The 19,499-nt window shown below is 32.2% G+C and overlaps 1 protein-coding gene across 2 annotated transcripts; it reads right to left on the bottom strand.

The window, feature by feature from the left end:
* Positions 1-517: 517 nt before the first annotated feature.
* On the bottom strand, positions 518-18,531 carry LOC149563942 (uncharacterized). 2 transcript variants are annotated; one of them, XM_089827051.1, is made up of 2 exons: positions 17,277-18,531; positions 518-852 (listed from the first exon to the last, which is right to left on the bottom strand). In XM_089827051.1, exon 1 carries the CDS (start codon positions 18,404-18,406, stop codon positions 17,279-17,281), a length of 1,128 nt encoding a protein of 375 aa, XP_089683177.1. In that variant the 5' UTR covers positions 18,407-18,531; the 3' UTR covers positions 518-852; positions 17,277-17,278. The 2 variants fall into 2 exon arrangements, with proteins under 2 accessions (XP_089683177.1, XP_089683178.1); XM_089827052.1 differs by lacking the exon at positions 518-852 and adding an exon at positions 3,042-3,197.
* Between the last annotated feature and the right edge of the window lie 968 nt (positions 18,532-19,499).

The following is a 19,499-nucleotide window of genomic DNA, read 5'->3' as shown; positions in this document are numbered from 1 at the left end:
AAAATTTATCTCGAATATTTCTAGTCAAATTTTACAATCTATTATAAAGGTTTCAGATCAAAATCAATTGTCTATTATTAAGATGATAATTTATGTATCTTGATCCAAAATGTAAATGAAAACAATTTCAAAGAAATTTATGATGAAGTAGTACTTTAGACAATGCAAACTTATACCATTGACTAAAGTGGCAATAACCACCATTGCTAGAGTATTATTGATTGACCAAAAATACAGTATCAGCTTACAACACATTACACATTTCTAAAGTTGGCTGTATCAATTTCATATCATAAATATTTCAGATGTGTAGATAAAATTTGACCAAATAAAATATAATTTATATTAAAAATATTACACAATCCGCTTGAAAATCTATAATAAATTCATTTTTTTAATCAAAGAGATCTGTGATGTTCTATCCACCCCTCATACAATTGAGACAAACAAATTATATCCTATGCAGGCACCGACAGTCTAAACACAAAACACAAGAGAGCAGTAAATAACACAGGAATGTCAAACGTGATGCCAATAATAGAGATGAATAGCTCACAGTTCCATACTTTATGCAACCCAAGTCGTAGATGTTATATAGGCATGAAAATCCAGAGTTGTTTGTAAACGATAGTGATTCTCAAAGAAACTCAGAACATCTACCATAGTCAAGTCATATAGCTAAGAAAAACTACATAGTCATATGTAAACAGCTATGAATAAAAGATAATATCGTATATCTATGCAAAATCACTGTCTTTGTAGAAGTTTCACAGTAACAGCTCATAAGGAAACTCATCTAATGCCCAACACATCTGTGTGTGCCGCCAAAGGACTTCAGAATCAAATGTGTGCCTGCAAAAAGCAAAATGGTAAACGATTCTACACGAAAACAAAATTCCCTCTCGCCTAGAAAACTCAATTACTTTAACAAAATGACTAAGCAAAGAGACAATCTTACTAAATGATACGAAAACACAAGGCTTTTACAGTCAACGTTCATTTCGATTTCCTGTAGAAGAGCCTCGACGATTTCATAGAAACCGTTTTGACTCAAAACTTATCAAAATGAAAGGGCTAATGGAATATCCTTCGTTGCTAAGAAATACGTCAAGGAAAGAAATAATTTATATATACAAAAGTAAATTATATAAAGTAACGTTATATTAAAATCGTAACTATATGAAAATAACATGTTGATGCATTGTTGTCAATATATATACGAATTTTTTAAATTTATTTTTCAAACATAAGGCAAAAAGTCTATATATAAATATTAAATAAAGTAAAGACAAATAGGATAAGAAAAAAAGGGCAAAAAGTTATCAATGTCTGTGAAGAGAAAGCAGTAGAAATAGTAAGAACAATGGGTAGAAGCCAGAAGTACATTCTCCAATTCCAGTACTTTTGAAATGTCATAAAACTCTATCAGATTAGGAGAATCTTTCACATGCCAAGTTGGTGAACACATCAGCCAAAGCATTACCCTCTCGATATATGACAAATGAGGAAGTCTTAAGTTGGTGCAGCATAAACCAAGCTTGCCGGAGAACGTAAAGCAACTTTCTGTTAGGACAAAATCTGGAGATTGTGGCTTGAATAATAAACATGGAACACATTCAATAATCAAATGTTTAAATCCTTTGTAAAGAGCAATTTTGAGACCTAACAACAAAGCGGTAGATTCAGAATGGTTGTTTGTTGAAGTTGGTAGTGGAATCAAAGACCCCAATAATAAATTACTTGCCAAGTGAAGTGCCATCAAAATTCAATTTTACAAATGGGGTATGTGGAGGATGCCAATGAACTTCCTTCCTATTAACATTGGATTTAACTGATTGAGGCACTAAACCAGGTAAGGGAATTTTAATATTATTCCAAGATTTAATCAATTCCACATCCCACAATGAAAAACATGACAGCTTGGAATGTGATTTGAGTAGATTAGCATCAAGAAGCTCTCTTATACGTTGATCTAGTTTAAGTAAAAATGTTTTGATAGTAGATTATATATACAAAAGTATTATGTTAGCTTCAATGTCATTTTCATGAAGGTCATCATGGGAAGAAAAGACACAAATGAAATGAGGTCCATCAAGAAGAAGTGGATTCATTTCGATGCACTATTGTTTTTTGTTTTTCAAATTTTAAAAGTTATAACTTGCTGAAGCAATATTGTGCCATAGTTTGAGTTAACAAAGCTTTGTATTATAGTTATAATACAATCAAATTAATTTGAGAACATAAATACAACTATAACTATAACTATGATACAATATAACTATAATTATAACATGTGACAAAGTTTTGATGTTACTTGTTAGAATGGTTTAGGTTGTTATTGTGTCAAAAGATTGACTTCTCAACCAATAGTTTTATAGAACCATAAGAGGCATTATTGTTAAATCAAAAAATCAACTTGTCAATGCTTGATACAACCAATAGTCTTATAGAACAACAAGAGTATTTAGCCACAAAGGACACTAGTCCACTGCAAACAAACTACACAATAAAAGTTTCGAAACAAAATGAAATTATAGAAAATTTGATCAAAACCTAACTGAAAATGACTAGAAGTGTGCTAAATTGTACACACCTTCATTAATGGTCTTTGTAGATTATATGTTGATCATTGCATAGTTGACTACTAGATCACCTATTTTTTACTATTTTCTACAAAATACTTAAAATTAAGAATGGATAGGTAGGAAATTCCTCCCTTTAACATTTAATATTCTTTAAATATCATGCTTTTAAAGAGAAGTTATTAGTCCCTGCCTATTAATTGCAGCTTGCCTTGACTGAGAGCATTTTTCTTTTTTGATTTGATTTGATTAAACAAGGAGGACATGAGAGAATGTGAAGGAGCTCTATTCCTATTTTGAGGGGTGATGTTACAAGTTGGTCCTGCCCTTTAAATTGAAATGGAAGTGTAGTGTTGTGTTGTGCATTTCAATTAAGGGATTGATTGATGGTCAAGCGTCATTCATTTAACTCTACTCCATCTTCTCTATTTTGTCATAATTCATCAGAATAGAGCAATATACAAAGAGTTCTAATCTTGCTATGTTTGATTGATGTAGGAGATTTTACATAGCTAATAATGGCCAGAATCTTTTACATCCTTGTGAGAAAACAATGCACAAGTGGCTCAATTGTGTGAAAGCCAATGCAAATGTATGGCCATTTCTTCTCTCCAGCTGCACAAGGAAAACTAAACTGTTTACCAATACCTACTTACAACAACAAAATAAATACATTGATAAAGGAAACTTAAAAAGCCCAAATAGAAGAAGCTTGAAAATTCCAAAAGCAAGAGCATTGTTGCTAGAAAGCGTCCATTGTTGACTTTAACCACTAGTTTTCTTTCTCCCTCCCATTCTTTTAGGTGAAAAAATTAATGTTAAAGCTATCAATGAAGGTAGATATAGATTGGAAATTCAATGTATTCAATGACCGGTCTATTGTGGATGAGAAGTGGAGTGCCAAATTTTTAAAAAATAATTCACCTTATCATTTACTATTTTTTTCAAGATCGAGACCAAGTTTAAAATGCCAAATTAGAATGAATTAAATATAACTAAATTAAATTATAATATTATTTTATTATTGAATTGAGTTTTATGAATTATGAACGTATATAACATATGTTTAATAATAGAAGTTTGTATACTTGCAAATTGTATTATAGTTTATTTAATAGATTATAAACTTTTTATTTAAAATTTTTATTATAACTTTTAATAAATTGTATATGAACATCACTAAATTCACTTAATCTAGAGTGGTGGATAATTTTGGATACTAACTTAAAATTAAAATTTTTATCATCCATTTCACAAGGCTCTCAAACCACAATATCCCTCATGGCTAAAGCACTTATTCTTGAGGGAAAATGCAAATGAGTACTATGTGTTCATCTCCAATAGTAGTTGAATCATGAATAATCTCTTACTTTAATTTTTTGTTTTTTAATACTCATATAACTAGGCTTTATTGAATTTTTAAATGCACTGAAATGTTTCTCACTCATTTAGTTTGTGTGCACAAATTTGTTGAAAGAGTTAAAATTTGAGAGCATTGTATATTCATCTAAAAGTACAATTTTGGGCATGACATTAGCTTTGCAAGGCATCTGTTGTTAGTGAAAGCACTTAATTTCTCTATTTTTCTAACTTATACATAACCCATACGCACCCTTTCCTACTATCATAGAGTCTACTCTCGTTGCAACACATTGTTTTATAATCCACTTATCCTTTTCTTGACTTGCTCTCAGTATGGCCTTAGTGGTCCATTTATCTCCCCTCTTTCCTTAACTTCAATAACCCTCTCTCCTACAAGTCAAAATAAGTCTTCAAAATATAGCATAATGAAGACAAAATATTGGAAACTGGACTATTTAAATGCCAAAATATATACTTTTAACAAAACTTTACACCTTTTTAACCTACTTTCTAACCCTTGCAAAAGGTGGGGACTCTTGCTCAATCAGAGCTCTTGTTTAAATTACTATTAAAAGCATATGATCACATCATTTTTTAGCTATAATAAGAATGCAAATTCTTATAATCTTTGAAATTTTGACATGTGGCTTTTAAGGAGTTTAAAGCACTTTTACAAAAGAGAATGAAAATATTGAATTTGGAGGAATGTAAGTTGTACTAAAGGATGGAGTGTACAAGAAGAGCTTTTGTATTATAATTTTGAGCAAGCCGAATACTTGCCAGCAGTGGAACCAAAAAAGATCACTATATTCATTCATTCAGATGATCGATGAGACAATGGAACTTATCTGACAAGAATTGTCCATTATCTACCATGTTGTGTATTTGTTAGTGGATACACTAAGTTATGTGGCAACTATGATGTCTCATCTAGAAAAAGCCAGCCATTTATCATATTTTCTAGAAAAGTTTACCTTCGATCATTTTTTAAAAGTCGACCATTTTCTGTATTTGCCTTAAAAAAATATTGTCGTCGATCATTTTTCATATTCATCAAAAACCAATTATCTCCACAAAAAAAATAAAATAAAACAAACATAAGAAAGTGAAGAAAGTGATAAAAAACTTCTTAAGGTCATTTTTCATTCGTGAAGATAGAGCAATTCAAGGGGAAAAACAGCTCCACCCTTCTTGATTTCTCTAACTTCTTGCAGCCTTCTATTTCACTGGCATACAAGAAGAGTACAATGAAGGATCTAAATTCAAAGATTGAGCGCTCAAAAATAGTGGCCCTAGGTTCTGAGAATGTTAAGCTGCAAAGAAAGTTAGAGAGCTAAAGTTGTGAAGCAGAATTCATGGTGGAGTTGGAGCAATTGAGGATGAGATGGAGGAGAATGGAAGAAGCAAAGGAGGTCCTCTATTCACAGCTTGGAGAGTTCAAAGTGGAATCAGTTCTTCTAACACGAGACTATAGTCATGAAACTACTTCTCACAAGCAGAAATTGGCACAAATGCAAGATATTATTCTAAAAATTCAATGAAAATTATGAGAATGTGAAAATCAACACTATTGCAGTCTTTGATTATTAATCTCCTATCATAAATGATTATTAAACTGCCAAAATTAAATTCACAGCTTATATCAAAAAATAACACGACTCTCACCAATAAAATATGGAAAGAAATTCACAACATAAAGAACACAATTTATTTTCAGACAAATCGTCCCTAGTAAAACCCCTAATGGAAAGTTAGTTCTGCAAATGGAAAATATATTAACTTCAACAAACCAAGAGATATAAAATTCCTTATCTCCCACTGGTGGAATTCAAACAACCTCCTAATTTATCTGTTATCCCCAATGCTATCATTGCATCCTTGCTAACACTGCAAGACCATTTTCTATCACTACAAATGCTTCTACAACTTTTATTTCTCTATTTTGTTTGTAGTGTCTGCCCTTAAGTTACATTTTGCTATCATTGTCAAACTCTTTTAGGCTAGTTTTATTTGATGATTATTAGTGACATTATTTTGAGATTATCAGATATTGTTTCGGATTCAGTTATTATATGATGAGATCATTTGGTATTATATATTTCATGTATGCATGATAATTATTCAGTGATTTCAAGTATTGATGATGATTAGTTAGATGATTTATTATCATATGTGTTTCTTATGGATACTTACCCCATACTGCATGTGCATGGTGTGCATGTTTATTTTCTTTATGTATGGCATTTTTGATGTGGTTAAGGAAGGGAGTCATAGTCACCTGCTAGTTAGGGTCTACATGATGCACCACTTCCTTCCATTGCTTGTTTAGCTTAATGTATATATTGTTCTTTTACATGCATGGATTTTATGTAGATTGCAAATACCAGGTATCAACTTTCTTGAATTGCCAGGATGAGCGTACCCTATCGCATTATCTCAATGGTAAGAGAGGGGAGATAAATCCTCAAGTCCAAATCCTAAACCTTTAAGCCATTTGTCCTAATTGAAAATTAGGACAAGTATCTGAGTTGAGTGCCCTCTAAATGCGTCGGATGACATATTTCATGATTATAACCCTTTAGTTTGATTTTGTATGTGGTTTTCCATGATAGGTTTTTGTATTTTAGTTTATGAGTCTTTGGTGAATTTTCTATTGATTAAGTCTAATTAAAATATTTAATTAATGATTTAATTAAGTGGAAAATTAATATGATATTTTAATATTTAATTTTATTTAATTAATTGGGAAATTAATTAAATAAAAGGAATTAAATTTGAAGATAAAAGTTATAAGTTTAAAGTTGGAACATGATAATATTTATTTAATTTAATAATAATATATTTAGAGTTTAATTTTAAATAAATGCTAAATTATATTATTATTTAAGTTAATAAATATTTTATCAATTATGTTTCAAAAATAGATTTAGAAGTGGAAAAGAGATTAATTTATTAAAATTTTCATAACCACTTGATAAGTGCATGAGATTTAAAATTAATAATTTTATTTTAAAAAGAGTCAAGTGAATATTAAATAAATTAATGTGCATTATTTTAATACTTATTCACCTAGGAGTATGTGCACCTCTTTTATGCACGTGTTGTCTACAACATAGGAGTTAGCATACTAATTAAGCACATGGTGTCTACAACCTTATCATTCTTATCCATTTATCTAGAAGGTTGGATAAGGCTTGTGCTTAGTTGTCAACGCTTATCTTCTGGTTGTTTCTAGAGATATTCTAGGTGCTTCCTAAGAGGTCTTTATAGTGTGTAAGGAGAAGCTTCCACATGCTTCTACATGTTGCTGATAATAATGAGCATTCATATTGATCATACTCTTTGGCCTACTATGTGTTTGTGCCACAGATTTGGAGAAGGAAGGAATTTTTGAAAAAGAGAAGGTTTTGAGAGGAGGAATTTTCTTTACAATTTTCTGTGGCATAGCGATTAGCATCAACGTCTAGGTAGATGCTTGTAATTTTTGCATATCTTAATATGCTCTTTCTCTTTCCTGTATTCATCGTGTCTGTTAATGGTTGATCTTATAATTTGGAATTTGGGCATGCATGTTGTTTTCATCTGATCATGGGAAATTAAAAATATCATTGCATCCTTCCCTTAGTAGAATCAAAATTGGGAAATTAAATTAGGATTTGGGTTTGAATTAAAATAGAATTTGATTCGGGAAGGGTTTGAAATAAATGAAAATGATTAAATTAGAGATTTTAATGGTTCAACTTATTTTCCTGTCAGGCTAATATTGTAAATGTTACTAAAAATATATATCTTTTAAATTATTTTTTATTAATAATAATTATTTATTAATTAGTTATTCTTTTACTTAAGATTAATGCATTTAGACTTTAGTTGTCACCTAGGAGTTTGTGATGAGTTGTTGGCAAGATGAGAGTTTGTTCCTACTTAAGTCAAACTTATCCTCTTACCTTGATCTTTTGTGGACTTATGCTTAGATGTCACACTTATCTCTTAGCACTTTCTAGCTTACTCTAGAAGCTTCCTTGAGATAAAATGTATTGAGTGATTTAATAATTAATGGAAGATTAATATGATTAGTTTATATAATTTATTAATTAATCTAATTAAATATAATTTAATTAAGATTAATCTCACCACCAAGTAGTAGAGGTTAGCATCCACTTCACTCTTCATAAAGTCCATTTCCTACAAGTATGTGTCAATGCACTCATACCATGCTTTGGGAGCCTACTTCTCAACAACTCGATTCTTGCTCAATGTATACCTCCTCCTTTAACTCACCATTAAGGAATGTTGTCTTGACATCCATTTGATGGATCTACCATCCCATTTGTGTTACAAACAAGATCATAGCTCGTATAGAAGTATACTTGGCCATTGAAAAAAATGTCTCCTCATAGTCTATTCCCTCCTTCTGAGAGAACCCCATGGCCATGAAGCTCACTTTGTATTTCTTGATGCTACCATCTGTACCATGCTTTATCTTATAAATCTAGCGTGACCCAACAACTGCCCTATCTATTAGTCTAGGAACTACCTTACACACATCATTCTGCATTATTGAGGAATACTCCTCAACCATAGAATCTCACCATACCTGATGCTCTGTAGCCTCCTAATAGTTGGAAGTCTCACTATCTACAAACTAACTAACTAATGCCACATAGTCATTGAACTTGGTTGGTTGTCTCCATTGTCAACTACTCTTCCTAGGTAAAAGCACATATCTGTGTCACCATTTATGATACCAAAACATGTTTTGGTCAAATCTCATTTCTCTATCAAAACTCAATTTTTTTCAAAAACTAAAAATACCTTTATAGATCTTAGATTTAATATCATCATTATATAAATTTTTGAATGTTTTGATTAGTTATAATATGTTATAATCTCAAAATATTATAAGTTGATATTTCAACATTTCAGAAGATGCTCCCTCAAAAAAGGAAAAAAAATAGTAAATCATATCAAAAAAAATTTAAAATTACATATATCTCTAGAGGAGAGAATCCTCTTCACAAATATGTAATTTTTTTTCAAGAAGGTATAGATTTGGTAGGGAAGTTTTGATGGGAGGAAAAAACTGTTGGATTCTGATAAGGTTGAACTTGTGTACTTATAAAAAAGAAAATATACATCAAAAAAGATTATTTCTTTTTTTGTTCACTAGCTGTACATGTCACCTATAAAATATTTTCAAATTAGAACAAAAAAACATGATTTGCATATACTTGTTTGATGGGAACTACACCCTATATTTTTTATAGTTAAAAAAGGGACTTCAAAAGAAAAGAAAATGAATAAATTCTTACTCAAAAAATTTATAAAAATTATAAGCATAAAATTCATCAAATTCTACACATTTCATCAGTTTACATCATCTTCATATTTTAAACACAAATACCATTTTTTTTATCATTATTGTTGAACTATCACATTTTGATATCACATTTCTTTATAAAAGGTGACACAGGTTTGTCCTTTTACCCTCCTAAGAGCTCCCACAAACTCTTGAGAATCCCTCTATGTCTCTCAAACCTCAAGATTCCTACTACCAACTGTAGAGGATGAAATGTCAACCTCTAAGTCTTCAAGATGCATTTCCTATTGCACCTATTGCTCCATACTCTATGAATCTTCAACACCTAAGCCTACACTTGTACTAGTAACTGCACTTGTGTTTGCTTCCCTTGACTAGGACTCGGAGCTTCTTCTGGCTTCTCACTCTAATCATTTGTTGGAAAACCTCTGGACCTTCTAAATTCCTTATCCTCCAAGAACTTAACATCACGTCTAACAATATTTCTTTCGGTCCTGTGGATAAAAATTATATATGCCTTTGAGGTTTCACTATACCCAACAAAGTACCCCCTATTTGTAGTCTGATCTAACTTGGTACATGTATCACCTAGAATATTACAATATGCCAAACTTCGAAATATTTTGAAATGGCTAACATCAAGGTTCTTAACTATAAAAGCTTCCTCTAGTTTCATCCTCCCTAGTACCTTGTGTGGAAACCTATTCTAAATGTAGACTATTGTACTACACACTTTTGCCCATAAGTAGCGGGGCATATCCTAGTCATGTAGCATAGCTCTTGTCGCCTTTGATATAAAATAATTCTTCCTCTCAGCACCTGCATTCTGTTATAGTTATGGGTGATTTCCAATCCTTGTGCTTAATCAACACATGTTCCTCATTAAAGAGTATATTATACCCCTATCCTGAACAGATACAAAAATCAAATTCATACCTAAGCCTGGCACATACAACACATCATGAGCTGGAATTATCTTTCCATTCTCCCTTTGAAACTTAATAGTCCCTTTCTCAACTAGGTTGATTTTGGACAAGTTTCCCATAGAAATTTGGATATTGGTGTTCTCATCCTTATTACTAGAGAATTACTCTCTATATCCCAAATAGTCTATGAGGTTGAGCTCACTATACAAGCTATAAGTGTAAACTCATCTTCCATTCTACTGGAGAGTTCTTCTGCACTTGTCGAAGTTGCCACCTACTTCTTTGCCTTCTTCTTTTCTGGGAAATCACTGACATAGTGACCATGCTCGTGACATCCAAAGCACTTGACCTTAGAAAGGTCCTTCTTCTTTTCACTTTCTAAATTCAATCCTTTGCTAGATCCCTCCTTTTATTTCCCTTTCTTGGTAGGGCAACATTTTCCTATTCCACCTCACTTTTCTAACTCTTGTTGGCCCCATTGACAAGACTTAGTCTAAACTCCTCCTAAGTGAAATCAATCCATAGTCAATCCCAACTCAACAAGGTATCTCATCCATTGATAACTTGAACAAACACTCCATTGTTTAGTAAACCCATTTAGGGTTACTCTCACTAGCTCATCATCACTATGGCTATCTCCAATAGTTGCTAACTCGTCCTTGACAAGTCTAAGCCTACTCAAGTAACTTTTTCATGTCTTCTCCATGGTTCACCTAGGTATTTTTCAGCTTCTCTTTGAGAATCATCTTCCTATTGGTGGTAGCATTCTAGTATAGATTCAGAATGGTGTCCCACATCTTCTTCTTTGTATCTAGCACCGCGATATGTGGAACAATATGATCCTTGACACCATCAAGGATAATCCACCTCGACTTGGGATCATCTATCTTATATGTTGCAAGTTGTGTCACATCCATCGATACAAGTACAACACTGGTAACATAATCCTTTACACCATTTTCTTCCAACAATAAAGAAATTCTAGTCTTCCAGACACTAAAATTTGATACACCATCCAATCTGTCTTGATGTCTCAAACCAGCTAAAGCCATCTCAAGGGATTAAAGCAATATAGATCTAAAGAGATCAACCCTTAATTTCTTTCCTAGGGAAAAACTCTTCCACCCTCAACAATGCTCCGATACCATGTGAAAATTAAAACTATTACAGTCATTGGTTATTAATCTCCTATCGTAAACAATTATTAAGCTGCCAAAAATTAATTCACAACTAATATTGAAAAATAACATTAATGTAACTTCACCAATAAAATACGGAAAGAAATTCACAATACAAAGAACAAAATATTTTCAGACAAATTGTCCCTAGAAATACCTCTAAGCGAAAACCAATTTTGTCAATGGAAAATATATTAACTTCAGCAAATCAAGAGATACAAAATTCCTTGCCTCTCACTAATAGAATTCAGAAAACCTCCTAATATCTCCTACTAATATTACCCACTGATATCCCCAATGCTATCACTACGCTCTTGCTAACACTGCAAGACCATTTTTTATCACTGTAAATGCTTCTACAATTTTTTTTTCTTTGTTTTGTTTACCAAACACCTCCTTTGACCCCCCTTTTATACTACCTAGACAAGAGGTCTCTGGTTGGTTCTTAATAATGACCTAACCAATAGGTTACTAGTTGCTTCTAGGAGTCAATTAATTAAAAAATATTTGCTAATTAATCACATATCATGGATGAACAGTTGTCCAAGCTACCTAAAACTAACAAATAATACATTTTGGTAACAAAAACTAAAAGATTTGTGTAAAATGAAAGATTTGATTATGTATATTGTATTTGTTGTACAAGTTCTCTTCTCATGTGAATCCTTGATGTGGAATGAATTGTGTAATTTCTCAAAAGTACAAAATGTTACTAGTGGAGAAAGATGTCTAACGTTATATAACAACTAATCTGATAAAATTGATGTTGTTGAAGTGAGAATGTGCATGGATTCAAAATACCAGTTTCACCTTTTCTATGCTTTTTATTTGAGTGGTTCATGCACAGTCATGGATTCTAAATCTCTAGTTTCACTATTTCTCTAATTTGCATTTGAGAGACCACACACACCATAATGATTAGGTAATTCCAAGAAAGCATGCTAGGCATGTGTAGTTTTCATTACCATAGTTCATTGCAAATAAAGAACAATTTATATTGTTCAAACTCCAATTAGAAATGGTGACACATAGTTCTTCCGCCGTAATTTTAGGAAATTGCACAAGTCTCAACATATGAGCTTTTAGTATCAAAATAAAGTTGTAATTTCATTATTTTTTTAATGATGCAGCAATAAAATTGTTTATCTTTGCTATAAAATAGAACATTATTTGTTCAATACAGAGTGTTGTCAATGGCGTTTATTTTAATTTTTGAGTGTCATGATTGAATGATATACATATTGTGTAAAAGATGATGTTTAAATTTTTACATGATCTATGTAGTTTTCAATAAGTTGAAATAGAGATTTATACTCTTAGTTTGATTTATTAAGAGATAAAAATGATTTCTATGAAAAGCTTTGCACATCACATTAGCAACAGAGTTGAGATTGGTATTTACAGGAAAATAATGTGTTAATGTAACTTTGGTCAACGTAACTACATGTGAGATTAAGAACTGGGAATCTATCTTAAAAAAGAAACTAAAGAAATATTATAGCCTAGCAACAATATTAGATCTTAGTCAACAAATAATATAAACACTAAGCAATTATTTCTCAGTAATATTTATATTGAAAGATACATGGTTGTTTTAGTGACAATCAAGGATAGACATAATATAGATAAAATAATTCAAAATCTTATCACAAATAATATAAAAAGAAAAAATAGAATACATTATGATAATTGTATTTTTTCAAAAATAAAAATGGACTTGTAATTCAAATTATAAAAGGATAAAAATATACATGTAAAATTATTGTTATCAAGATTTAAATCACACTATTTGATGGATCATCTTTGGGGTCTTTTTGCTTGTTTGCATCCATGTGATCTCAAATGTTGATAACAAAAAGTTTTACACAATATTGATATATTAATTGTTGGATACAATTAACTAATTGTGTGTTCTCTTTGATGTTACACAAATGTCATATCAGTTATTTGCCAGCGTCTACCGAGCTCAGTTGGTTTGCAAGATGACTTTCAATGTCTACCAAGCATTCCTGGACATTACCTTGTGTAGACAGTGTCTACTGAGTTTACTCAGGCATCGAAGGAAAATGTGCTAGAAGTCAGTGTTAACTGAGCTCTCAAAGTTAATGAAGGAAAGTTAGTGTTTACTGAGTTTACTTAGTAATCAAAGGATTTTGTAGGGTTCACAGTGTTAACCAAGCTTCTGATGGTTAACACAGGAAATCATTTCTAGAACAATCTTTACCGAGCAGGGTCGGCCAATGAAGGATTTTGTTAATTTGTGAACTAAAGCTTAATTGTTTTAATTATTATTTCCAGCTAATTGTGGTATTGATTATTGGTGATTGTAACTTATGAATGAGTGGACTTGAAAAATTGAATGGTATATATGAAAGGTCAAATTTAGAATTCTAAGTGTGTAAGTGAATGTGTGAAAGTGAATGAATGAATGAGCAAGCATGCAAGTGGATTGATTGTTTGTGAGAGTGAATTTTGAAAGATCATCATATATCCTTAAGGAGCAACAAAGCTATATTCGATCATGAAGGATCTAGTGGAGCACAACCAAGATCTGTAATAAGCAATTTTAGTTGCATCTCATTTAGGTCATTTCATTATTACTTTCTAATCATTGCAGCAGTGATTCCAAAATCTCTTAACAAAGTTGGTCTAACAGCCATTTTGTAAATCCTCTAACAAGGTGACAGTTCTGTTGAATTGTTCTAAAGACCTCTAACAAGGCCACTCCTAATAAGGTGATTAAATCCTCTAACAGAATCACCCCTAATAGTGTGTTTTGTAACCTTTAACAATGTTGGCTCCTAACAAGGCTCACTTCAGAAGAGTGAAAATCAGTAGCTAGTTACATTGGTAGTTTTTCCATATTGGGTTTCCACATTAAATCTGGTGTCTCATGTGTTCATGCTATTTCTTTTATGGTTGCAAGTTATTTCTATGCATGTTAAGATCTGTTAAAGTTAACATTCACTGCAATTACCGAGTTACAACATTTTATGAATGTTTACCGAGTGACAATAGTAAATAGATTTATCTGACATCTAAGGGATCTATGGATTTGTTTTTGTGGTAACTGATTCAACCCCCCCAGCTACTCCATCTATATTTCCAACAAATATTTTAACACAATTAAGTATGAAAGGTATTATATCTTTATTTTAACATTTAAAAATATAGTAAATTAATACAATATGCATGAAAAATGTTTATATGTTGATATCTTGAATTATTATATAAAAAGCACATATATCTCCTTATCCTATGACATTGCAAGTAGGTTTATTAGGAGGAAAAAGAGTTCTTCATGATTATGGTATGTGATGGTCCAGTAGGTCACAGAGAGGGGTTGCAGTGGAGGTTGATAAAGAACAATTGTTTGTAATGTTTTAGCTGATAAAAAAAAATATTTAATATTATATTATTCTAGAAACAATGTTACACAACAAATAGGAATGTGCATTTGAAACAAGTGGACTACATGTTTTAATATTGATTTTTTTTTCATTTTCTAATACGTATCAGACACACGCATGCGCGCGCGCGCAAGAATGGTATTACTAAACTTTATATTGAGTATGCTCTATAATTTTATAGTGAAGTTTTTTTTTTTAAATTTTTATTTAGGATTAAACATAGGTCATATATTATAATTTATATTGCTATAACAATTAAAATAACTTTTGTATTCAACTTAACATCGAAGAAGAAGAAGAAGAAGAGGCCAGTAGGCCACAAAGAGGGGTTGCAATAGACGTCGATAAAGAATAATTGTTTGCAATGTTTTAGCAAATAAAAATATATATTTAATATTATATTATTCTAGAAAAAAATTTAAACAATAAATAGGAATGTGCATTTGAAATAGGTGGACTTCATGTTTTAATATTGAAAAAATTCTCATTTTCTAATACATATCATATATATATGTAGGAATGGTATTACTAAACTTTAAGAATCAAAGTACTAAACTTTATATTGACTATGTTCTATAATTTTATAATGAAGTCTATTTTTATTTTTATTTTGATTTAGGATTAAACATAGGTCATATATTATAACTTATATTCCTATAACAATTACAATAACTTTTGTATTCAACTTAACATTGAAGAAAAAGAAGATGAAGAAGAAGAAGAAGAAGAAGAGGAATTAGAAGAAGAAGAGGAGGAAGAGGAAGGGGAAGAAGAGGTGGAGGAGGAGATGAAGTGGAAGGAGCAACAAAACAAAAAATGAGATGAATAATAAAAATAAGATGAAGAAGAAAATTAGGCGAAGAAAATGAAAAAAGAGAATAAGAAAAGAAAGACACAAAGAAAGAGAAGCAAACAAAGGAGGACAAGAAAGAAGAAGCATAAAGAGGAGGAAAAGTTAACAAGAACAAAAAAGCCCATGCCTATACAGCCACGAAAATGCACTTCCTTTACACTGCTTTTTCTAACTTTTTAAAAAATTAACTAAGTCCTTTCCTTCGTATGGAAGTGCATTTTCATGGTTTTATAGACGTTGCCAACAAAAAAGAGGAGGGGGAGAAGAAGACAAGGGGGAAGAAGAAAAAGGGGAAGGAGAAGATAAAGAAGAAAGACGAGTAGGAGGAGGAGAATAAGTACAAGAAAATGAAGGATGAGACAACAAAGAATGAGAAAAAGGAGGAGGAGGTGGTAGTGGATGGGGAGAATACTAGGAAGAAGAAGAGGAAAATTTGAAGACAATGAAGAAAAAGCAGCATCAAAACAATCTTGGAATCCTCTCACCAGAAACAAGTAAAAGATAATATTGGGTATAAAGTGAGAAAACCATTGTACTCAAACTATGCAAATTTGTGAAATCGAAATGGTAGGAGAAGTGGTACAAAAAATATCATACAACATGTGATTTGTTGGAAACATATTGCAATTTACCATGTAAATTAAAGAATGAAAAATTATTCAATAGTCCAAAATTCAAATGATGCAATATATCTTGCTATTTGATTAATCTTTCAGCTAGACATTGGGAACAATGAAAGAAATGCACCCTCCTATTTGTTGTCCAACTTTCATTGCTAAAATAATATAATGTAAAACATATTTTACTACCAGCTAAACCTTGCACCTCTTTTCAGTGCAACTATTAGTTATATTATGTATTAAAGGATAGAGAATAAGTGATGGATCCACGGAAGCAAAATCATTTTTTGGAAATGGTTGTGAGTGAAAAAATTATAAGAAAGTGGATGGTTAGATTGCTGCAAGACTGAAGTAGTGGTCACAAGATATACTATACTATGAAAGAGGGGGTACAATATGATGTTTTTCTCTGTCCTTCATTTAGCTTTTTTTCAGGAAATTCCCTTATTAACCCTTTATTCAAAAAATATCTTGATGTAAAAAATATATATATAAAGTATTACTGAAGAGTTAGATAAAATAGTTTTAGAACTTCTTTAAGAAACATGTCTTGTCTGGAAGCATATGTGACATCAGAAAGCCTTAAAGATTCAATATTTTCTTCCGAAACAATATGATTAACTTATCAAAAAGTTTTCACTAATTTGTACTGCCTAGGCCCAGATGAAACAGTCTATCCTCCAAAGCTTTTACAAAGTAACGCAAATAAAATTGTTATTTCTTAATACTGATTTCTATTAAAAGTTTTAAATGCTCTAACCTTGACGCATTCATATGCAATATCTAAGGTAGACAGTGCAAAATCATTTCAGTTTATACTAGTTTCTAATTATTTTTGTTTGTTCATAGAAGAGGACATCTTTCACCAACAAACCCATTCGGTATAGTTTAGAATAGGGAGTCAAATGGTCATATTAATACTGATATAATGGTTACAGAAACACAAGGAAAGTATACAGAAATATAAATACAAATGAAAATCACGAAAACTAAATAGATATAATAATAATAAGTTCAAATATTACCATTAGAGTAAAAGCTTTTTAAGGTCCTGGATCTGCTCTGTCAGTTTGTCGAGGCAGCAATCCACTTTCTTCACAAGACCATCAAGATTCTTCGATAACTGCTCCTCTAACTCTTTGATATGCTTCGCTGTATCAGCCAAGTTGAGTATATCGTGGTCTTTCAAACAACTCTCGACGTGGAGCACAATGGGTTCTCCGAAGCGGTTCAGACGCCCCACTGAATTTATAATTTCCCCCAATTCGATATGAGTTACAGATGTATGTTTCTCGATTTTCTCAGCCAGCTGCTTCGCTTCCGCATGATTTTTCTCTTTCCCACGGGAGGATAGCATCATATGGCCGAGAAAACCCATAGTCGCTGCATAGAGTGTCAAGGCCGCCGACGCCGCAGGGGCAGTCGGCGGTGCAACGACCGCCACAACAACGCAACTGACGGCCGCCGCCGCCGTCACCGCCGCCATCAGAGTTCCCGAAACAATGGTCCACACCTTATCCACCTTGCGCTTTCCACTCACTTCCTTAATTTTATCCGCTAGATTATCACGCAGCTGTTTATATCGTTCAAGGAGAGGCTCATATTGCTGGTGCAGATCCTTGAAGGGGTCCTCATGTTGCAGAAAATCCTTCAACTTTTCCGTGACCTTGCTCATCTGCGCCTCGCTGAGAGATGGGATTCCAGGACGCGCTACTTTATTTAACACGTTCTTTATTATATCATGCTTCGCCTTCTCAACACTCAGACATTTTGCCAACCCGTTACAGAGTTTTATAGTGTCTAAAATGATAATGATAAATTCCCTAACCAAATCCTTCATGACTGGATCCTTGCATATATCTTCCTTGTTTTCCCAGATGCGCTCATAGAACTCCGAAGTGATCTCCTCCAGGTCACGGATCTTGTCGCTTATAGCATCAAAAATGTCCATTTTTCTGACATCTTGAATAGGCGCCTCTTCAAATAATCTCCCAAAACGCTGATATAATGTGCGTTGGGGATCTGAAAGCAACAGATTATCTACCTGCATTTGCCAACATTGTTCTGTTGTCATTTGCCAATGTTGTTCTGTTGTTGTGGGCAGAAGACCAGACCATCTGCTTACAGTGATCATTCTGTTCGCTGGCGTTACCATCTTCAGTCAGACCCTGGGAATACAAATGAAACGGATTGACGAACTGGCTTTAGCACTAAGACGCTAAATATAAAATTTGTGAAACGCTAGTACAGGCATCTGACACAACAAAGTAGACATCAATTAATATATGTACGTTGGTGTTCTCCTCCTTTGTATCAATTAATTGATGGTAAACAAAGTAAAAGCATACGATACGCTCTAAGTATTCCAATTCAGCCAATAAGATGAACATGATAGAAGAAGATATTCTGCAGATATTTTCTTCCTGTTATTCCTTCCTTCGTCACTTAATAAATGTTTAATATTAAAAAATACCTTCAAACACCGACCGGATTTTTTTGGGCGTCGAACGCCATCAAAAACGAAGGATAGCGTATCGCATGCTTTTACTTTGGAATACTTAGAGCGTATCGGATGCTTTTACTTTGTTTATTCCTTTCTAAAATTTGTTAATTTCTTTCTAATTTTGTTCTCCAAGAGGCCTCCATCGAATTAACCACTTGCGTCGAATAATTACTTTTTGGTGGCCTGCGATGCCACTTCCTTCCTGTACAAACGTATATCCGTTTGGTTGGGGAAGATGAATTTGTGGCATAATCAGGGTATCTTATAACCAAGTTTTCAAAAATCTAGTTTTGTGGTTTGGAAAGCTAATGGTCCGTTTGATTGACACAGAAGATGAATATACCATGGACTTCACAATATTATTAAAAAAAATGTTATAAAATTTAAAACTTGGTTTTAATTTCGAATTCCACCTTTTCATTAAGAAACATCTTTTAATTTTTTACCACCAAAATTGAAAGATGAAATTGAAAATCAGATTTTAATTTTAACCAACCAAACGCCCATGTTTTTCTGCAAAACTTGATTTTACCTAACCCAATTTTGGCCCTTATCTTCCAACAACCAAACGAAGCTATTAAAGCTAGCTTCGATTCCGTGTTCTGATATAGAGTTTGGAATATATGTGCACGGAAATGGTTCTATTTTTTAAGTGGGGAACGATTTGAAGGTATTTTTTTAATATTAAACATTTGCTAAGTGAGGAAGGAAAGAATAACAGGAGGAAAATATCCGCAGAATCTCT

Source organism: Cupressus sempervirens, chromosome 4 (genome assembly GCF_028749045.1).
Source record: "Cupressus sempervirens isolate cs-2001-9-10 chromosome 4, ASM2874904v1, whole genome shotgun sequence".
Classification (NCBI taxonomy): domain Eukaryota; kingdom Viridiplantae; phylum Streptophyta; class Pinopsida; order Cupressales; family Cupressaceae; genus Cupressus; species Cupressus sempervirens.
This window is presented reverse-complemented; position numbering and strand designations above follow the sequence as displayed.

Coding starts and splice junctions, on each gene's coding strand:
- LOC149563942 (XM_089827051.1), bottom strand. CDS start 18,406: ATGGTAACGCCAGCGAACAGAATGATCACTGTAAGCAGATGGTCTGGT.